The 17,620-nt window shown below is 33.9% G+C and overlaps 2 protein-coding genes across 4 annotated transcripts in view; one reads left to right on the top strand and one right to left on the bottom strand.

The window, feature by feature from the left end:
* Positions 1 to 17,620, top strand: part of LOC136844898 (activating transcription factor 3-like) — an 89,808-nt gene that overhangs the window by 40,399 nt on the left and 31,789 nt on the right. The window lies entirely within an intron of this gene.
* LOC136844721 (prostatic spermine-binding protein-like) lies at positions 10,165 to 10,870 on the bottom strand. Its single transcript, XM_067113956.1, has 2 exons — positions 10,702 to 10,870; positions 10,165 to 10,394 (listed from the first exon to the last, which is right to left on the bottom strand). Exons 1-2 carry the CDS (start codon positions 10,868 to 10,870, stop codon positions 10,165 to 10,167), a joined length of 399 nt encoding a protein of 132 aa, XP_066970057.1.

Genomic DNA, 17,620 nt, shown 5'->3' with positions numbered 1-17,620 from the left:
TTTGGATTATTTTTTGCTCTGGTTTTTAAGTCATTTTTTTCTCATTTCCGAAGGTACGTCTTAGCAAAGCATTATGAAGATTCAGACGAAGTGTGTTGGAGGCTTTCTCACTTGAGTAATGAACTCTCTCTCTCTCTCTCTCTCTCTCTCTCTCTCTCTCTCTCTCTCTCTCTCTCTCGTGACTTGCCAGATTGGCATGCTCCGTTAAATTTTTTTTTTTTCATATATTGATGCAGTGCGCTTCGAGTTCCTTATATGATATTTAAATCCTGAATTCGTTTGAAATAGGTAAGATTAAAAAAAAGAAAAAGATAAAAAGAAAGATTGGGTAATTCTCATATTTTCTTAGTATAAAATATTTATAGATAAATAGGAGACATACTAAGTTTCCCTTTCAAAATGAGCCTTAGATGGAATGTCAGGCCCACAAAGAGAAATTCTTAGTGTTTTGAAAAATGATTAAAGGGGGTTTCGCTTAATTCTTGGTTCACGGTGCACTAGACATTCATGCACATAAGCACATATTTCGTATCATTTTGATAATTAATATATACTGGCATTTATAAACAGGCACATAGGTGTATATATATATATATATATATATATATATATATATATATATATATATATATATATATATATATATATATATATATATTGTTTATAGCCAATTCAGTCATCCTTTAAAACTCCTTCCTTATGAAGTTACCAACACTTTCGTCGTTATCATAGATTTTAGACGTTAATATATTTGTATATATACATACATACACACACACACACTATATATATATATATATATATATATATATATATATATTTTTATATATATTATAATTCTCAGCCCCTCTAAGAGGGTGCTCCAGAATATGTAGGTAAGTATTCAAGTATGTATGTATGCTGAAGAACGGAGGTTACTGCTGAGCTTAGATTAGGATACTGGGCAATTATCTATGAACTAGAAAATTTATCGCATCCTTCGTTGCTAGGACCGCCTGTATCCTTGTATTCTTCCTTCTCCCTCTTCTTGTCTTCGGGCCAGAGCTACAAAATGGCAGTAGATTGCCCTTTATTTGGGTATATCAATTCTTTGTATAATTACAGCATGTGAATGCATTCGAAGGTGACAGTGCCACTGACAAGAAAGATATCCATACAGAAGTCATAATAATGCTGATAGCAAGAATGCGAGACAGGGATGGATGCTATAAAGAAAGCTATCAATGTGCAAGAGTCCAAAACATATTAGAAGGTATTGACGTATGCTCAAGACCCCGATTAATAAGGGCTCTGTGCCCATCGTCCGTTCTAAGCTTGCAATCCCATTAAATAGCGCCGTTGTTTTATGAGCCCCTGTGGGATTTCTTCAAGAATGGAGAGGTGAAATAAAAAGGGCTGCTCATTTTCAAGAATGGAAAGATAGTGTTGATCAAGACCGTCTTGGTGTTGATATAGAAGGATAGTCTCCGTAGTGGGGGGATACCCGTCAGTGTTCCTCATGCAGTACACTGTAGGCATTACTCAAGGCAAGGCCTATAGACCTTGACTCAAGGTTCTTTGCAGCGTCCCATCGGCCCCTAGCTGCAACTCCTTTCATTCCTTTTACTGTACCTCATCTTACTTTCCACCCTCTCCTAACAATAAGATTCATAGTGCAATTGCGAGGTTTTCCACCTGTTAAATCTTTCAAAGCTTTTACTAGTGCTGAATGACTTCCTAGGTCCCCAGCGCTTGGCCTTTGGCTAAATTCTGTAATCTATTCTGTTTTAGAAGGCTAGTTTTTGAGAGTACAAAAGAAGAGAGGAATCATTGGAGAGCTGAGTATTTTCAAGAAAGGAAAGTAGAAAGCCAAGGCAATTTTAAGAGCAGAAATGGGAAGAGTTTAAGAGGAAAGGAATTTTATGGGAGATAACTTTCGAGAGTAGATATTAAAAATAAAGGCTGATTTTCAAAGTAATCTTTAGGAACAGACGGGAGGAAATAGATAATTTTCAAGAATAGCTTGACGAGAGGAGTGATTTGAAAGATAGTGTTCAAGATTTGAAACAGAAAAGGAAGAACGGAAAGATCTAGGGAACAGTCGAAATTATAATTTTTATGAAGAAAAATAGTAAAGTGAGATCATTTTCTAGGATAGAGTAAAGAGTGATTATTTTCAATAGCAAAGGTGAAGATAGTCATCCCAGTACCGTTATCTAAACCATAATGGTAAACATTTATGTATATGCTATGTATATTGTCACGTTAAGTGATGGTTTTGCAGTCGTTACATATATATATATATATATATATATATATATATATATATATATATATATATATATATATATATATATATATATATGTATATATGTATATATATATATATATATATATATATATATATATATATATATATATATATATATATATATATATATATATATACACAGAAACACACATACACACACACATGCACTAGAGAGGGGAAAGATGCTGGGTTAATGTAACAAAGTCAGAAAGCTTTGGAATAAAAAAACACAAACTATCCTTTTTTGTGGTTCTCGTTAGTAGCACCTTTGTCCATCATTTCCCAAATAAGGCATATGACGGCTGTTGAAAACATGAGGAGACTCACGTTGTAGGAGCATTGTAGCACATACTTTTTTTGTTTATTTTTTGTTTCTTTTTCGCCACAGGGATATAGGTTACATGTCTTTGTACCCTGACTTTCGTTCTGTTAAGGAGTTAGCCGAGTATTGAATATTCACCCTGGATTATGTTAACGTAATTGCTTTGCCCTGGTTTGCTCGACTGTAAGATTTCTTCCTAACTTATATTAACTTATCTTGCATTTTATTACGTTGGGCTGTCCTTGTGCCAGTATTATTTGCTGCTCCTTGGTGACCCCTTAGGAAAAGGTCTCTTACTTGTCTTCACATTTCATCTTGAAAGGCGTGTGATGTTTGAGATAAAATGGAATAAATTCCTTCCAGGTATTTATAAGTATCTCGTTATTATGCAGCATGGCACAGTATTTATTGAGCTCAAAGACCGCCACGATATGCCTCCTTCGCTAAGCACGAGACTTAATTGCTGAAGTGAACTGAGGACATTCCAATGATCAGGGCTAAATGAAATGAAGAATGCTGAAAGTAAAAACTTGTCTTTGGGTAATTGCCTCCACACCTTATTATTATTAAGGTTGTTGTTATTCATATTATTATTATTTACTGTAGTCAGATTTTGAAGCCGACAGTTAATATCACAACTGATGTCACTGACAGATATTTACTGTCAGTATTTATTTTTAGAGTGCTGAATAGAGTAAATGTCCAATGCTACAATATCATTATAACATTACGTCAGTGTAGAAGTAGTAGTTCGTGTAGTACTGATAACAATAGAAGTTGAAGTAAAAAAACAAAACGCCGACTTCTTTTTTTTTCCTACGCAACATAGATACGGAAACAGTCATTCTAACATCGTTTGACACCGGTACCTGAAGTTTACCGAGACCTCGTGGACTGCTGTCGACCATTTTGTGACAGATTGTCATCGACCGGGAGAGAGACTATGTAAAGAATTGGACATTACACACCGCCATTTTCTTTTTTACCGCCCACTATTCTCACGTACCGGCCATGCCAGGTGTTGGGCGGGGAATGGACTTTGAGTGTCTGTCTGTGCGTGAGAGAGAGAGAGAGAGAGAGAGAGAGAGAGAGAGAGAGAGAGAGAGAGAGAGAATTCCGGGAAAGCTTTTGACGAAGGAACTTCCGGTGAAGATTGATGTGCTTTGTTGGGGATAACTTTGGAGAGTATGAATATTCAAATAAATAGATTATATATACTGTATATATACACATATATATATTAACATACTAAATATATAATGTATATAATATATATAATATATATATACAATATATAATATATATATATATATATATATATATATATATATATATATATATATATATATATATATATATATATATATATATATATATATATATATATATATATATATATATATATATATATATATATATATATATATATATAATATATATATATATTATATATGCATATATAATGCATACATATTACATGTCTGCTACATGAACGAAGGTTCAAAGGTAAAACAAGAAAATTAGTCACCTATACATTCATTCCTTAACTAATGAGCTGAAGATAAATCCCTGGTCAGGAAAAACACACACACACACACACATACTAATGTATCCACTAACATTTCAAGCAATACGTACAGCAGATGGCCAAATTTATCATTCTGTGATACTCCAGGAAAGTCATTTGAACTTTATTGCCTTTCTTTCATAAGTAACCTCAGTTCATCCTTGCTTTTTATTTTATTTGGCGGGGTTTTTATATTCATACCCTCTCTCTCTCTCTCTCTCTCTCTCTCTCTCTCTCTCTCTCTCTCTCTCTCTCTCCGTTACCATGTGTTAAGGAAGCATTGTACTGTATCTTCTATGAAATATTTTATGATATTTCGCTCGGAGATTAACATGAAGTGCAAGATTTCGCACTCATCTCGAGACCAATCGAACCCAGAGGAGATAACACAGTAATATTAAGAAATCGAGAAGTTAAGAGGCCATTCGGGGCGTCGCAGTTGAGCCATTAGTAGTTCAAGTTGAACTACTTTAATTCCAATAAGTTTTATTCTAGGATGACAAAGTTTATTTCCTTGTTATTTTATAAGTAGATGGCTCTGACTGTACAGTTCTTTGTATCTTTTTTCTTATTTTGCTAATTTTTTATGATTTTAGTGTTCAGGTTTTATATATTTTTTTATTTTAGTGCAACTTTAAGGATTTATTTACGATCTTCATAATTTTTTTTTGCACGCAAATATGATAGAGATTTAAACTATGGCAATTGCATATATATATATATATGTGTGTGTATATATATATATATATATATATATATATATATATATATATATATATATATATATATATATATATATATATATATATATATATATATATATATATATATATATATATATATATATATATATATGTATATATATGACAACAATAATACACAAATTTATATATATATATATATTATATATATATATATATATATATATATATATATATATATATATATATATATATATATATATATATGTACATATATATATGTGTATGTGTGTTTGTGTTGGCATCTCAATGTAATGGTATCGCATTCCGTAATTACATGGTTTTTTATTCTCGTTGATTACTTGTTTTGTTCGTTGAGCTCCATTAAAAGTTACTTTCACAAAGTAAACTTTTAATGGTCTGTTGAATCTTATATATTCACTTCCATTCTTTATATAGCAATATATTTTCGGACCATTTTGAGTTTTCCTTCTGTACGAGTATTTGTTAGAAAATCTTTCAGGTATCATTTACGCTCTTTTTCCTCATTTGGTGGGTGATCTTCCATTGTCATTCATATACACATTGGGTGAATATTATTTTGCGAGAAAAATCCTTATCTGGATTTACTTTACTTCAAAGAGAATTATTTTTGATAAAAGATCATCAAGATGTATTTTCCCTTTAAATTAAATTTTTCAGTTGTTGGGACGCCAATTCTTAGAATGAAATAAATCAGTCACTCACTCTGGTGGCCTCATTGTGCGTCATTGTTGCTGGTGATAGACGTGGACAAATATAACGGTTTAATCAGATACAGTAATTGATGTCCGATGTTGGTGGCGATAGCTTTTGTGACGATAGTTTATTGAAAAGTCAGCCGTGAGGAAGACATTTTACCACTGATAGATTATTTGAGCAACTAAAGTTTTGCCGACCTCATGCGATGTTGGTGTAAAATTTAAGCAGTTAATCTGAGCTTTTCAGGGTAAATTTTGATAGATGCTTTATTTCAGGCATCGATGACCGAAGCTATTGTGACGTTACTTAATAGAACTGTCAATCACCATCTCACTATCACGGTGAGCTCAGAATTATATAAAGTCAGTTAATCCCAATTTTTCAAAATCGGTTTCAGACAGGTATCACTTACTCAGCCACACAATTACCCAGTCCACCTTTTCAGTCCTATTGGTGTGTGCTACTCTCAGCGGTGACATTTCAAATCGCTGACAGGGACATGAGAAACAGATCAGGTCACGTAGTATCGCCTTGCACGATGACGTCATAGTGACATCATCTATTCTAGAAAGGTTACGGGGAGTTATGTGTGCCTGAAATGCTGACATTGATGAAAGGGAGATTGCTGAGTTCGACCGTCAGCGTTGCTTTGAGGTTTACTTTTTATTTATGTTTTTCTTGTTGAATATAATGGTGATAGAAGAAGTATATAGTCGTAATATTAATCTGGATAACAAAAACAATAGTAGTGAAAATGATGACTACAAAAAAAAAAAAAAAACAGTAGTAATTATGACAACAGTAATAGTAGGAGTAGGAACGATATAGCAGCATCAGAAGTACAAACACAGTAGTAGAAAATAAAGACTTAAAGTAACGAGAAGTTACAAGAACAACAACGACAGATAATAAAATATATGCCCAGCTACTTCAAGATACCACTTGCTTCGGGCACCTTGGCATTTCTTGACAAAAGCAATTGATCCAAAAAGGTTGAAAATCGCATTCCTCTCACCTTACGAAGAACCCTTAAAAGCCTCGTGACTCATTACCAAACCTTTCGCAAACCAGTGACGGTGAAGGAAAATTGGGGGAGAGAGAGAGAGAGAGAGAGAGAGATCCTATTTTTACCCCCGTGTGTCTATGAGAGAGAGAGTGACGCATAACTAGTGACAGGTCAGTGTGTTTTTAGAAAAAATAGTTGCAGAGAGAGAGAGAGAGAGAGAGAGAGAGAGAGAGAGAGAGAGAGAGAGAGAGAGAATTCTTTGTAGCCAGAAACAAAGCATAATTATTTAAGGGAGGATTTTCCAACGGCGACTTGTAAGCTGATCATCCCACGCCCCTTTGTTACACAGAAAATAAAAATTAAAATTCTTCATGGAACAACTCTGGAGTGAGAAAGAAGGAGAGAGAGAGAGAGAGAGAGAAGAGAGATTGAGAGAGAGATGTAGAGAGTACAAATAATATGTATATATGTACAGTATATATGTATGTATATATATACAGTATATTTATATATATATATATATATATATATATATATATATATATATATATATATATATATATATATATAATATTTATATGTATTATGTATAAGTAAAAAGCCACAGTAATGTATATGGGCGACTATATTTTTCCAAAATACAAGAAGTTTAAAAAAAAAAGGGAGCTTTGGACCGTTTGTACAACGGTCTGAAGAGGGCCGTTGTGCAAACGGCCGAAAGCTCCCCCTTTATTTTTTAACCTTTTTTGTATTTTGGAAAAATACAGTCGCTCATATGCATTATTGTGGCTTTTTATTTGTTATTTCCGGTCACAGTATAGTGATGCACCATAGATATGTACGTATGTATGTATGTGTATATATGAAAGAGACAGAGGCTAAACGAATGAGTAAATTTCCTTCGATAGAGAAAAAGAAAAAGAGAAAACGAAACGAATAATCCAGATTCCCTAACCGGAAAAAATGTCGCAAAGAACGAGTCGGGAAAATATCAATCCATCTCTCTACCTATCTATCTGACTGCAGGACGGCGGCTTATCGAACCCAACGCGGTCTGCGAGCGACGCGTGCCGTAAATCATTTTGCTCCATCAGATTCCCTGTCTCGATATCGCCATATGAGACAGACTGAGGAGGAGGAGGAATATTCAACCTTTTTTTTTTTTTTTTTTATATTCTGTCAAGACGGGAAATAGGTAGAGTGTTTATTTTCTTTCTTTTTTTGAAGAGGCCTTCATCTTGAAGGTGTGCTATCAAACTCTGTACTACGTCGTTTGTGTAGAAAAGTTGGATGACTGATTGTTTTACCTTAATAATAATAATAATAATAATAATAATAATAATAATAATAATAATAATAATAATTGTGAAGAAATCATCCATAGTTGCGTAGATGTAGATGTACATTAGAAATATATAATATATATATATATATATATATATATATATATATATATATATATATATATATATATATATATATATATAGTTCTAATATACATTTACATTTACACTACTTTGGATTTCTTCACCATTTTAGTGGCACATTCTGTTATGAATAATAATAATAATAATAACCATAATAATAATAATAATAATAATAATAATAATAATAATAATAATAATAATAATAATAATAATGATAATGTTAAAATAAACAATTATATGTAGATTTTTAGTTATAATCGAGTTACTGGAGCTAAATTTGCTATGGAGGGCTTATTCACGTTTATATAAATAAATTTTTTATATTGATACACAAATTACATGATATGTCTATACACACACACACACACACACACACACACACATATATATATATATATATATATATATATATATATATATCAACATAAAGTAATTAGTGTGAGCGTTCAAAGTTTCTTACCATAACGTTTTTTCCTCGTATGTTGGCTCCAGGTGTTAGTCTTCCGGATTTCAGTGCGTCTTTTGGGATGAGGCCGCTAGTCTCATTCTCGTTTTCACCACTGTTGCGACCTTCAACAAACGACGAACTTCAGGTACCTGTGTCTTTGTTGTTTAGGTAGATCAACAGGGCCACAATGAGTTCCTAACTAAGCGTGATCCTCCTATTGTCCTCTTCTAGTATTCGAACTGAACTGGGATCTTCTCGTGTCACGATCTAGAGTGCTTTTAGTGACACCAATAAGATATATATATATATATATATATATATATATATATATATATATATATATATATATATATATATATATATATATATATATATATATATATATTACATATAATATGTGAAATATACCAATTCGCTTATATAACATTTGATCCCCACAGGGACTAGTACTGAACACGGCGAAACACATTTGACCCCCCAGGGGCTAGTACTAAACACGGCGAAACAGTGTAGATGAATCACTGTTTCGCCGTGTTTAGTACTAGCCCTCGGGGATCAAATGTTCCTAAGCGAATTGGTCATTTCACATATTCCTTGTAAAACACACACACACACACACACACACACACACATATATATATATATATATATATATATATATATATGTATATTTTGTCTGTTGAAATATGTATTTTGTGTGTGTGTGAATATTTTGCTATACAGTAGTTTTGTTGTAAACATGCTCAGGAAATAGGTGCGATATTAGTATGTATATGTGTGTGTATGTGTATGTGTGGATTACAACAAAATATTTCAGGCACATTATGGCATTTTCTTGAATCATCATTAATAATAATGATTATAAAAACAATGAGCGGGTTATGGGGAATGACAAAGATTTCGAAGATTGCGTCTCATCTTATCGTCGACGTAGGTGTGATGAATGAAAATCATCAAGAAATCATTATATTCATATTCAAAGTTATCTGAATGTATGCTTTATAGTTAAACTCGAAAACATTGCTCTTATTTTCTTTTTTGCTGATGTTCGTTTGTATTATTGTGTTATTGCTATCATCATAAAAATACAATGTGAAAAAATGTTCATGCTAAAAATATTTTCGGGATTAAGATTTTCAGCTGTTTTCACAGACAGGTATTATAAGACATGTTAGAGCACTCGACTATCGCTAGAAAAGTCTTTATTATTATTATTATTATTATTATTATTATTATTATTATTATTATTATTATTGCCAGAACCATTAGATACAATGATTTTCTCGACAAAATACGTTATCACCATTTCGAAGGAAGACTGGTAGAACACTGATGATATATGATACGTTTTTACTTAATAAAAAAGTGAACGAATGAATGGAGTCAAGAGAAATGATGTATATTTTCTTCACATATGACGTAAAGTCCTCTGTAGGTCACGAGAAGGAAAATATGTACATGATTTCGAAGAAAACGCAGGTCGTCCTTGTAATGTATCCGATGAGACGCCGTCACTATCATCTTCATCGTCCTCAGCTCGTCATTTGCTTTGCTATCATTAACATCATCTTTATCATCGTCATCACCGGTGTCTTTTTTTATCATTGTCGTCACCACCATCGTTCTCATCTTCATCTTTTTTCCTCAGCGCCGTCGTCATTATCACCACCATTGATTTTCAGCATTGTCATTATCATCTTTTTCTTCAGTGCCGTCATCATTATCATCATCATCATCTTTTCCCTCAGCGCCATCATCATTATCATCAACATTGTGTTTTTCAGCATTGTCATCATCATCATCTTTTTCCACGGTACCATCATCATTCTCATCATCATCATCATAATCATTATCACCATGGTCTTTTTCAGCACCGTCATCACCATCATCGTCTTTTTCCTAGGTACTATAACCAGTCTCATCATCATCATCATTTTTCCTCGGTACCATCATCATTCTCATCATCATCATCATCATCACCATGGTCTTTTTCAGCATTGTCATCACCTTCATCATCTTTTTCCTAGGTACTATCATCATTCTCATCATCATCATCATCATCACCATGGTCTTTTTCAGTATTGTCATCACCTTCATCATCTTTTTCCTAGGTACTCTCATCATTCTCATCATCATCATCATCATCACCATGGTCTTTTTCAGCATTGTCATCACCTTCATCATCTTTTTCCTAGGTACTCTCATCATTCTCATCATCATCATCATCATCATCATCGTCATCTTCTTCCTCAGTATCATGACCATCGTCCTCAGAATCATGAGTATCTTTTACTTCATCTTCAGCATCATAAACAACTAGTATCTGCCTCCATCTCCCCTCAGCAGCAGCAGCAGGAGCAGCAGCCATGGAACGATCGTTTCAGCTGCGGACGCTCTCCGTCTGCACGAGCGGACGAACCTGAGATAAAAAAAAAAAAAAAACAGGATATTTCCACATCCTCGGCTTGAATTTGACTAAGATACGTTTAGACTGCTCGTAAGCGTTTCTTTACTTATTTACTTGTAACTGTGACTAAATTCCTGCAATTTGAGGCCAGAGTATAAATACCTAAAGGTGGTTGGTCTAAAATTCATGCTTATATATATATATATATATATATATATATATATATATATATATATATATATATATATATATATATATATATATATATATATATTTTTTTTTTTTTTTTTTTTTTAATTTCGATAGGGTTTAGGTAACCAAGGATTTTTACATTTTTATTTGAATTAGACATAGGTAGATACGTACTGTAATATATTTAGAATTTTATTTCTTTTTCACGGTATATTTCTGAAGCGGACATGTGTAGATACAGATCCTGCATAGATTTTTCAAAAATTTCTCTTGTTCTGTTGATAGGTAGTTTTAAACAACTAGCAACTGTGCTTATGTTTTTAATGATTTTTTTATATAGTTTTAGCGTAGCATTAAAGAGTTGTACTTGCATAGGTTTTGTTAAACAATAAACTGGAGAAAGAAACTGAAAAATGAACAAGCTGGTTTTAGAAATAACACAGATCATTTAATGTATGTGTTGTGTCACCGTTGTATTCGTGTGAAATATGCAATTTCAAGTATATATGCATATAGGAGGCAGATGCAAAGTTAATGCCGATGGAGTCTTGCCAAGAGAATTTGCGGTAATACGTGGGTATGTTACGTAATTGTTGTTGTTAGACCCTTTTAGGTTGTATAGCCCTTTTCAAGGATTTTTTTTTTTTTATGAAAAAGTAAGAGGTGGAAGGGAAGGTTTTTGAAGCAATAAGAATACTCAGATGCTGCTGTTTTAATAGGCAGAGCACCACAGGAATTACAGGCTTGCTTACTAGAGTGTATTTATTATCTAGAGAGTATGTATAAAATGAATAACACCTAGATGAAAGTATAAATTTGGCTGAATCCTAAAAGTATTTAGGAACAATGATATTCAGTACAGGTTATCAGGAGTTGGAATTTAGTGAAAGACTATAGAACGTAAATCAAGCGTTGGGTATGGTGAATAAAATTTTGAAATCAAACAGGCTGAAATTGCATATGAAAGCGTGGCAATACATCAGTCTGTTAAGGTCTGTATTGCCATACGGACAAGAATCAGGTATGGCAATGAAACTATATCTAAACGATTTTTCCGATTTGTAAATAAAGCCTTAAGAAGAATATTAGGAGTCAGATGACAGGAGAGAGTGATAAATTCTGCCATGATGAGATTACTGAAGTTCCATATAAAGATGAGATAATGATGAATTTAGATGGAGATGGCGTGGACATGTCCTTAGTACAACCCGTGGGAGAATAATACATGACAACAGAGTGAGCTGGGCTTTTGTGAACACCAGGAAAGAAATGGAAGACCCAGACCTCCTTGGATGAAAACTGTGAGAAGGGAGGCTGGAGATGAGTGGAGATTTGCGGAAGAGAAAGTACTAGAAAGACCAGAATGGCGGAGTTTCATAGACCCCAGTTGTATTGTGTGGAGAAAGGAAAATTTCTATTATTTTTATTTTAGACTTTCGACACACACACACACACACACAAATAGAAGGCGCAAAAATGCATTCAGATTAATTATGCGTTTATGTTGTACTAAAAAATAAAAAAAAACTAATATTTTTATGGCTGCTGTGGTCATTTTTCTTTTTAGGAATTTCATAACCGCACAACACCCAAGAATGCACAGCGGGAAGGGTTAAGCCACAAATTGCCCCCAACCCCTTACCCGTTTATGGAAATGAAGACCATTCACAAACGATGTAATTGCGATGCGCCTAGGACGTCTCGTAATAGACGGACACAAATCCTCATGAAATCCTTCCCTTCCGAGGTACTCAACCATTATCCTTGGCCCGGGGAAGAGAGGAATCCTTTCACAAAATAACCGAAGCATTAAATGAAAGCGGTCGTTTATTCGGCCGCCAGGTACGAGGGAATCTCAGAGGAACTTTGTCCAGTGTGAGAGGATATTGTGGTGGCGTTGTGTTTATTAGCATGGTAAGACTACCTCTGTTATTATTGTTATTGTTGTTGTTATCATTGTTTTTTATTGTGGGTGGGATTTTGTTGATAGCGAAATCTTCCCTCTTTTTTGTGATTGGTGTTGTTTCATCTGTTATTATTATTATTATTATTATTATTATTATTATTATTATTATTATTGATGCTGAGTTTTATTCTGGGTGAGATTCTGGTTATCAGGAAGGGATTTCTTTTATTAGTGATGCTATTGCTTCATTTATTATTACTGAAGATAAATACGAACAGTTATCAAACATTCTGATCACCAAAAAAACGAGAAACAACTTCCTAAATGTCGGATACCAAAAAATGAAGACAAATGAAGACGAGTTTGCAAAAATTTCACGCGAAGAAAAATGAAGAAAATCAGCATCAGTTTTGAGTAAAATTGACTTCTGTGGTTATGAGAAACAATAAATCCGGGTTCCGAAAAAGCGAATCCCGAGAACAATTGAAAAAAAGTCGGTGTATCCGAATATCATCTAGCAATAAGACAAACGAGGAAGAGGAAAGAAAAAAAAATGGAATCCGGTTTACCTTTGAGGCCAGGTTTAAGCACACAGCGCGCAATCCCCAACCCCGAAATTCTCTTGCCCCCCGTCCGCCCTCTGTCCCTGCCCACGCCCCAGTTGGAATTAGTTTTAGGAAATCGGCTCGAGAAGTGGATAAGTGAAGTGAAGGAGGCTGAACAGGATGAATTATAACACCTGTTTAGTTGATTGGGTGTTTTTTTCTTTTTCTCAAAGTATCGTTAAGGCATTTGATTCCCAGGCCAGGATGAGCGGCATTAGGGCGTTGTGGTAAAATATTAGGCCTCTGTTCACTCGGGGGTGGGTGAATTAGATAAAAGTTTTCCGATTGTTGTGGGATGTAGCCAGGTGGTAAAGAACACGAGATAACCATGCACATCCCAAAAATACTTGGGGGGAAAAAGAAGAAAAAATATATATACATGTATATTTATATTTGTACACACACACACACATATATACATATATATATATATATATATATATATATATATATATATATACATATATATATATATATATATATATATATATATACATTATATATATATATATATAAATACAAACACATATATATGTACATTATATATATGTATGTATGTATGTATGTATGTATGTATGTATATAAATGTGTGTGTGTTTGTGTGTGGGAATCAGACAAGCATTTATCGTAGGCTGTGAAGAATAATTGAGATGCGCTGGACATGTTTTGCAGCTAACTGTCAAGTATCTTGAAACGTTAATGGCATTCGCTCTGTAAACAACGTCCGAAGAGTAGACAGGGCGTCATCCTGCTCTTAAGTGCACTCAAGCTCAGAAGTTTCTTATAGATTTATCGTTTATTTGCTTTTTATTTCTTTGCCTCCTCTTATGAGTATTTATAACTTTTGAATAGCAATAGTAATAATAATGCTTTCCATAAAATCTTCCTGTAGATTTTGTTTAGTTTTAAACTTGCAAGCATTACGTCTTTTCCTGATTTTTAAGTAAATCTTCATGCAAATATTTTTGTAAAGATTTTTCACTTTTGATTCATTATCATTACGTACTGTTTGTTCGGCCATTTTTGACAGCAGCGCGTCTTGAACATCCACCCACTCAACACACACACACACGCGCGCGCACACACACACACACACACACACACACATATATATATATATATATATATATATATATATATATATATATATATATATATATATATATATATTAATACAAATGTGTGTGCCGTCTTAAAAATTTGAAAACTATAGAGAGCGTGAGAGGTTAGATCTGGGAGAATGGCGGACATCAAGTATTCCAACTGACAAAATAAAATTTATAAAAAACTGGACTTTAGTCCAAAGAAAACAGTTGATAGTTGTTTAGCAAATACAACATTTTTCAGCCCTGTAATTAGCCCCTCGTCCATCTGTCGCTGTTTGCATACATTGCTGGCAGGATTCGCATAGCAGCATCCAGATGACCCCTCCCCCCTCTCTCTCTCTCTCTCTGTCTCTCTCTCGCCACACCTTCCCGTCATCCTGACCACCTGAATGGATAAGCCAATGAGGATCGTTCGAAGAACGTTGAGTCTTTAGTGTTGAGTGTTTTGGGTGATTCCTGGTAGGAATTCTCTCTCTCTCTCTCTCTCTCTCTCTCTCTCTCTCTCTCTCTCTCTCTCTCTCTCTCTCTCTAATAGGAAAATATTGGTTTTTAGATAAGTGGTGCCAGTACAACGTTGCAGCTGTCAATGAGGAAGAATCCAAAAATAATGATATTCTTTTTGTTTCTAAATAATTTGTTGGCAGTGCTTTGCCGTATTTTTAGAGTCGCCAACGTGGACATGCACAAATATATTTATTTCTCAGTAAATCAATCCATTATTCTTGAAATCTCTTCCAGCGATTAGGCACATGTGATAATTTCCGTCCAGTATCAAATATTATTTATTATTATTCAGAAGATGAAACCTATTCGAATGGAACAAGCCCACCATAGGGGCCATTGACATGAAATTCAAGCTTCCAAAGAATATGGCGTTCGTAAGGAAGAAGTATAAGAAGAAGTAGAGGGAAATACAGAAAGAAGAGATCTCACTTATTAAAAAGAAAAAATAGATTAATAAACAGGTAAATAGATAAAAATGTATTAAAATGCGAGAAGAATAGTATTAGGGCAGTAATGCATCGCATCTTCGCTTGAACTTTTGGCATGTTTGAATTTCAAGCGTTTCTTTGGCAGTGTGGAAACGGCTCCAGATTTCTTTTAGGAAACGCCTCGTGCATCCCGCTTTTACTCCGCTGGCTTTCGGGCGTGATTGTAACCCTTTGCTGCCTCCACAAGACGGCTAAGGGCGCCCAGCCTTCCTTTTTTATTCGCTTTTGTCGGCATGACTGGGAATGTCTACAAATTATTGTTCCGCACAAGGAAGGTAGTCTTTTAGTCCTTGGCTGTATTTCTGTTTTCTTCTTGTGTAGGGCTGTAACTGCCGTCCTCCAGTACTGGAACACACGCATACTATATATATATATATATATATATATATATATATATATATATATATATATATATATATATATTATATACATATATTGATATATATATATATATATATATATATATATATATATATATATATATATATATATATATATTTGGAGAGAGAGAGAGAGAGAGAGAGAGAGAGAGAGAGAGAGAGAGAGAGAGAGAGAGATGTATGATGCACTAATGAGGCGATCATAAACTTTTAGAGCGGAAAACGAAGTCATTATGAAACCACTCTCAACTGCCGGGTAGGAGATTTATGCATAAAAATTGAACAAAAATATATGAACGATAATCACGTGCTGAAGACAGTCGAGCTATTTGACACGTACGCAACGGGTTCTGTGAATTGTTGATGTACTTTGAAGGCCAGACGTCAATAATTGCTACGAAAGATTGTGGGGGTGTGTGACGCTAAGAGATGCGAAGCATAAGATGAAGATAAAAGAAGAGGCAACGCAGATCTAGACTGTACCACTGAACGCAAGATGAAAAAGTTACAGCACCAATAGTTGTTGGATTACTGTTTGAATCAGTGACGACTTCCCCTTAAGAAAAGATTCACCGAGACATTTCAAATTCAGCTACAACACTTTCTTATGAAAAGAATCACAAAATAATTTTAATTCAAACTGCGACACTTTCTTAAGAAAAGATTTACCGAGACATTTTAAATTCAACGGCGACAATTTCTTACGAAAAGATTCACCAAGAAATTTTTATTCAACGGCGACGCTTTCTTATGAAAAGGTTCACTGAGAAATTTTGATTCAACGGCGGCACTTTCTTATGAAAAGATTCACTTAGAAATGAAAGTTTCTGTAATTTTAACATTCTACTGTGCGAGAAGTTCACTGGTTTAAGTAATCATAAGCAACATTTTTGTCAGCAGCATCGGCGGTAAGCATTGTCTTTTCAGAAAAATGATGCGCAAAGAAGCTTCTAGGCAATTCGTTCATTCTCTTTGTTGGCTTCTCGCACCTGATTTGTAAAGTTCTGTGCAAGCTTTTAATGCATTTCCATTCGGGGATGAGGCTGCACCAAAAATGGTTACAAGAGCTTATGTGCAAATGACGTGGGCCGTTCATTAGTGGTTTGTCGCCGTTTGTATTTAATTAGATTGCCCTATCATGGACTATTGCCTAAACCAATTTGACAAATGTTAGTTGCTGTTCGTTTATGCATTTATTAATCTTTTTTTTTTTGTTAGAAAATTATTTTTGTCGTTGTATCACGCTCCTGCCTACATTCCCTATTTTTTTTTTCGATTTTGCCCATTCACTTCTTTTTAAGCTTGCCAAGCTAGTTGATGGTTTTTTGGGTTGGTCCATACGAATATTCGGTCGCGTTGTGATAATAGTTATGAGTCAGTGCTCCGTCTGTCATCAAACTTTTTGTTGCTTTACTGATCAAATTTTAGATAGAATATTAGAAGGGAAATTATCAAATATTGTAAAAGACTATAGTAAAACTACTAGAATTTGCAGCATGAGAAGTATAATTTATGATGACGCACTTTCTT

The sequence above is a fragment of the Macrobrachium rosenbergii genome, chromosome 13, assembly GCF_040412425.1.
Source record: "Macrobrachium rosenbergii isolate ZJJX-2024 chromosome 13, ASM4041242v1, whole genome shotgun sequence".
Classification (NCBI taxonomy): Eukaryota; Metazoa; Arthropoda; class Malacostraca; order Decapoda; family Palaemonidae; genus Macrobrachium; species Macrobrachium rosenbergii.
The sequence above is the reverse complement of the archived record's forward strand: the minus strand, read 5'-3'. Positions and strand labels throughout refer to the sequence as shown.

What these genes read in the sequence shown, in the direction of transcription:
- LOC136844721 (XM_067113956.1), bottom strand. Translation starts at nt 10,870, where the DNA reads ATGGCTGCTGCTCCTGCTGCTGCTGCTGAGGGGAGATGGAGGCAGATA. An exon ending in TGATGATGAGAATGATGAGA is followed by an intron (nt 10,395 to 10,701) that starts GTACCTAGGAAA and finishes CCTAGGAAAAAG; the next exon opens with ACGATGATGGTGATGACGGT.